General features: G+C 48.4%; 1 protein-coding gene across 11 annotated transcripts in view; it reads left to right on the forward strand.

The window, feature by feature from the left end:
• Positions 1-5,673, forward strand: part of LOC113203227 (uncharacterized) — a 165,968-nt gene that overhangs the window by 78,083 nt on the left and 82,212 nt on the right. For 5 of the 11 annotated variants that reach the window (XR_008011422.1, XR_008011423.1, XM_052270026.1 and 2 more), the window contains one exon: positions 2,662-2,799. The exons of the other annotated variants lie outside the window; for them this stretch is intronic. Coding sequence is in view for 3 of the 5 variants with exons in the window: in XM_052270026.1 (XP_052125986.1) it covers positions 2,662-2,788 (127 nt within the window). In the remaining 2 variants the exon portion in view is untranslated. The remainder of the gene's footprint in view (positions 1-2,661; positions 2,800-5,673) is intronic. 11 annotated transcript variants of the gene reach the window in all.

The raw sequence follows: 5,673 nt of genomic DNA on the forward strand, positions 1-5,673 counted from the left end.
ACACCCAGAGAACCATTTAGTTGATACAACTAAATCAGGGTTGTAAGAACCAAAATTTAGTTCCTAAAACCGACTAAAATTTAGTAACCCTATTTTTAACTAAATATAGTCGCACCAATCAAATCAAGTCATCTAGACCAAATTATTTCATCGCCACGAATAAAATTTTAGTCCCAAGAGCTAAAATTTCGTCGGTTTTGAATTTGGTTATATGGACTAAACGGTCTTCTGGGTGCAAGAGTAAAAACGCTGTCTAAATCTTATAGGAAAACGGGTAAACTTTAAGGAACGACTCTTTTAGTTTGAGGAACCCTTCTTAAAAAAATGTGGGAATTGTCCTCATTTTTTGAACAGACTTCCCTAAAATCTGTGGAGTTTTCCTCAAACTGAAAGATTTCCTGAAGGTTTTCCATTTTTCCCCAAACCATGCGTTTTTTCGAGTTGTAACTGATCAAGCTCACTTGCCAAAGACATCAGCAACTCTTCTTTTATTCCTTTCGTAAAGATATTCTCACGCGTTTTCAACCGTCCGTTACTTTGTAAGCCCTCGTTTTGAGGTAAGGAAAGGATCCCGAATTGTATCAGAGAAATTTCCACAATAAAGTATAAAGCGGGCGTGGACGAGTTTTGTTGGTCTTCCCCCTTTTTTCCGTGAACTACTCAACCCGGGGTAAACGCGTATGACTGGCTCCGAAAGGTTCCAAAATCCGACGCCGGGGACCGCCCCCGTCAGAGTGAGTCAACAGAGTCCGCGACAAGCGCATCGAATGGCCGCCGCTGCGGCGAGGCCTGCGCAGCGTCGTCGCGTCGCGGCCGGGCCGGGGGCGCATCGGATTGACCTGGTCTGGGGGAGCGGCGCAGAGCGGCCGCGACCCACCAAGACAATACCGCGCGCAGGAGCGCCAACAGATCGGAAGGGAAAGGATTAATCCGGCGTCAGTCGAGCGGAAGGAGGACTGGAGCTGCTGCAGCTGCAGTCCTGTTACAGAAGCCGCTGCACCTCCTGTCGATGGTACAGTTAGTTTTAGAGTAAACCGGTGCGTCTTCACTCTAAACGCCAGAGTCGCCTCGCTTGCGAAAATTTCGGCACTGATTGACAAATTTCGGCCGGCAATAAGAGACCAAACATTTGCAGTCTCCAAAAGACTGCTAGGCGAACGCGGCGTTTAAAAGAGTGTTGGTAAATTTATTGAAAGCACATAGGTAATGAACTCATGGTGGTATGAATCTCCGGAGTTTTGTTGTCAAGGCACTAAAATGGTACTGCTTTGAGAAGAGTTTGAGCTTTAGCAGCACCGCGTGGTGGATGTGATGTCCAACTACGTATTTACAGGAGGGCGTGCGGCAGCAAACACTTTCAGCTCCCTCCCTTGTATTTTAACTTGCACGTGAGCACTACTGAAGCTCATCCTGCGCGATCCTGAAACAATACAATGGACCGTCAGTGTATCGATGGTGACAACTCTTTTACTCTCTAATCGGTCCGGTTCAGACCCCGACCGTCGCGGCATCAGAGGAAAGGGGGCGGCCAAGTGGAAGGCGCCCGATAAAAGAAGTGACATCCGAGGAAAATCGGAAGCAGGTCGGGGCAGACTAGGGGGTCGGAGTGACCGGGCAGACGCTCAAACCGAAAATCGCTTAGCGCGGCAGATGATTCAATTTTTTACTCAGGGATCTTCCATCTGCTTTTGAAACAGTCGCTCTGCAACACCTTTTCTACGGATTGATTGAAAGCACTGGAAGAAACTCTTGAATTGACTAGTTTCGAGACCTCTGCTAAACCAAGGTTTTTGATCCAGCCGAAGACGTTCAATTCAGGTCACTGTAAAATCAACACACTAAATCCTTATGCATTGTGTTAAGCATTATCATGCAGAATTCTATGCTCATTTTTATCCACAACTATTTACAGTTTGTTCAAAAGTATGCACAATTTGTAATTTGGAAGCCCCAAACAATCACGTAGGGGGTGGCCCCCGTATTCATCTCTCAGAGGGGCTAAAGGTGATGTATGGGGGCGTGGTTGATGCGACTGGTCGCGCCCGTTACGTCATCTGTTTGAAGTTAATGTGAGTAAATATTTGTAGTTCAATTTTAAAATTTTCTTGATAAAAATGTTAAAATGTTGGGCTCGTGCGGCAGCTTGACGGCGGGGACACGCGCGACACCCATCATCAGTAATTGTCTCCTGAGCCGCCCCCGCCACACATGGCGGGTGAACAGCAGCCGGCGCACGGGCGTGCCAACCTGTTTGGCCCACCCCTCCTTGCACCCAACGAACCACCCTCCTCTCCAAAAAATCGGGACCATTGTGCTCGCGTTTCGAGTTGTGGTGTTTATAAACGTAATGAGTGAAGCCCCTTCGCCTCGCCCCGCCTCACCTCGCCACGACGCCAGGTAGGGGGGGACGGAGGCTGGCGCGGCAATTATACGAGATCGCTTTCAGCTGCATCTATTACGGATCTCGGCTGCACTGACCAGTGTCCAGTTTTGCTTCATCATATTTTTTATATGTACCTTCCATTCGGTTGTTGTGCGCAAGGATTAGAGAAAACGCATGCCTCGACTTCTGTGACTGTGTGTTTTGTTTTGGGATTAAAAATGACCCTTTAGCGATATGGAAAGGTATTCTTTTTATTTTATTTCTGTTTCTTTTCACAGTTGGTCATCGCCGGACCCGGACAGCCGGACGTTGCGAAGGCTAGACAAAAGAGATTTGAAGCTGGTCAGACGGGTGCCCAATTACTGCTTGCAAAAACGGTCATCTTTCTGCCATCGTATAGCGTAGGATGGTAGCGGGTAAGGTTATTCATTTTTGTAAAAAGAGGCATTCGGGCACTGTAAAAACTTTAGTTAGAAATTACTAAACAATTTAATGGAAAAATTGTACCCCGAACGAGTTCAGAAAATTTAAAATCTATACAGCTTGCCAACACAATATCTAAACCTCTCAGAAAATTCTCTACAACTTTTGAATACATTTCGAAATATATTTGTAAATTGTCATTTTTGTTGGTATTAAGCTTAGTTCTTGTATTAAATAGTTTCTTTTTTGCTTTCCATAATTACTAGTAAATTTCAAAGAAAAAGTACTGGAAATTTTGTTTTCCAACAACAACGTTTTGGAAAATGAGTAAAAGTGACTGCTTGGAAACGAAGCAGTAACTTTTACCGTCATATGTACAGTACACTTTATGACGAGTTTGCAGCAAATTGCCGAAATGCTAGTTCAGTTAATCAAAAACCCCGGCCGCCGCACTGGCTGAATGCCCGTGGTGGTGCGTCTTTGAACTGGCTCCAAACTAGTGGAGTGGATGGCATTTCCCCGGGCTGGGTTTAGTTTTTGCCCCCTTCGGTTCGCTCTCAAATGCGAGGAGCCGAGCAGAGCCCGTTTCACCGGAAAATTTTCATAATTCGCCCCTAAACAGTGTGGACATTCCCGCGCGCGTCTGCACATCTCCTAGGTTCGTGGCCCACTTACTGCTCTGGCCTGAATAAGTTATAAAAGTTTATCCAAACAATCGCATGGCCCTTCACATTATCGGCGAAAGAAATAAAGACGTCTTTTGTAGAAAGATTGAATTATGGCTGTACTGGTCACCCGGCGTACCGGACAACGCCATGTGCGGCCGCTGTCCTCCCTTCGAGTGGACGGAACAAGTTCCAAAAATGAAAAATGACACCCCGAACCCTTTTACCCCGAGCGGGCGAGGGCTGCGCGGGTCACCGGGGTGGCCGCGGGCCGCCGCGCAACGCGTCACCGTGCCTCCGCCAAAACAAAAGGACATGTTACACCTCGTCACCGCACTGGCCTCGGCACCGGCCGGCCAAACAGGGAAGTGGAGTGACAGAGATGGAACAGCTGTCCACCCTGCTCATCATAGCCCGGGTTTAGCTCAGCGTTCTTTTTGCCTCTAGGCCATAAGACTTAGTTTCTACCTTGTGTCCCTATCCCGTCCTTGATGCAGCCTTAGGTATTGAAGGAAACGAAATGAACGGAGAGTTGTGTTTCACGAACTTCTTAACCTTTGGTCCCACCTTTGAAGCGGGTATAGAGACATGGAGTGATCTGTCGTCTGGTGAGTTCGGAATCTTACATTTGGGACGGCAATTCACTGATGTAAAAAGTGTGCAACTGAGTGAACATCCAAAGCACACTGTTTTGCGAGCTGTTATCCATTTGATTTCATTTTTGAATATTTCGAAGTGTTCAACAGCAGGTTTGAAAGCTTGAAAGTGTCTGATTATGCAACATTGTACGATGTGAACTGTTTAAATATCTAGTCTAACATTCGTAATTACTCAATTATCGAGTGAAACAGATAAAAGATGTGCAACATAGTGTTGGACACTTGCAAGTGCATGCCACTTGCACATTTTAGATGTCATTGAAGGCATTTTGTAGTGATTCACGGGGCCAGACCTCCGGTTTCGTAAAAAGAGAATAGTATATGGAGTCTGGAGACACTTCTTGCCTTACGATTCAGGGGGACCGCGAGCAGGCCCCCACCGCGACATGTTCTTCAAGACTACGCAAACTATTTTCTCACCGCGAGCTCCTGGGCAAAAAAGTGGCGGGTCCAAATATGATTGTGTACCTTAATAACTAACGTATGGGACGTCTTCGACGCAAAAACGACACCTCGGCCGGCGCGTCGTTGTTTGTCGCACACAAAGGCCTCGGATAGCTTTCCCTAATTACAGTAATTATGCTAATGAGCGGCGTGTGATGATATTTGACCCTTTGGCAAGCTGGCGTACCTGGGCCGGGCCCGGGAGTGGCTTCCAATACTGTATAGAAATCTTTTTTAAGCTCTACTTTTTTCTAATTTGTCTCCAATCGGAAGCGGTGCCAGCTCGGGCCCGCTGCTCGCTGCCGCTTTTGCGCCGTAATCCCGCTGCTCGTATTTCTTCACACCTCCGGGCCGCCCCCCGCGGCGCCTCGCGGCAGCCGCGCGGTCCGAACCAACCCCTGAAGTATGACATCACGGTCGCTGACCGTCCTTCCCTACGCGGGGTGCAGTGCAGTGCACATGCTCCAGTCGTAAAAAGGAGCTCGACGCGCGAGTCCAGGTCATTTCTCGCTGACGTTTTTTCCGAGCTTCCTGATTGCGCGCTTGTGTTGGCGATAGCCTGACGATATAATTTTCACCATCTGGCTCATCTGGCTTCGGGGCTGTGGCGTCCCATCCAGGCTGGCACGTGAAGTCTATTTCGCGGGGTGGTAGCGCGCGCCCGGCTCCTAGCCGACTTTGAACCTACTTCTACTGTCCGTGGTCTATGGGCTGTTCACTCGCCAGGCGCTCTCTGGGTGGAGGTTGAGTGGAGCGACGTCCTGATAACGCGGGAAGCATGGCCAATTGTGGGTAATAGGCCGTTTGGTGAACGCTTGGGGCGATAGGAAATGAGGGAGGTCCGGCAGCCAAGTGCGGGGACGGGGAACACGCTCCTTTTTGCGATAAGGTAAAAGTGCGTCCTGTTTCCATTCCTTCGTTATCTGCCGGCTCTTCAGCCTCCACAAGGACACGTGTGTTTTCATCTACCGTGCACTCTAGGCAGTGGCACTGCATGTGCCTGGTGGGGACCCGATGAACGTCATGGGCGGTAGATCCCCCTGGCTTTTCTTCCAGTTGTCTCCATTCGTATTGTTGGATCAAAAATTGGCCGCGACAT

This window comes from Frankliniella occidentalis, unplaced genomic scaffold, assembly GCF_000697945.3.
Source record: "Frankliniella occidentalis isolate FOCC.00 unplaced genomic scaffold, Focc_3.1 Scaffold107, whole genome shotgun sequence".
Taxonomy (NCBI): Eukaryota; Metazoa; Arthropoda; class Insecta; order Thysanoptera; family Thripidae; genus Frankliniella; species Frankliniella occidentalis.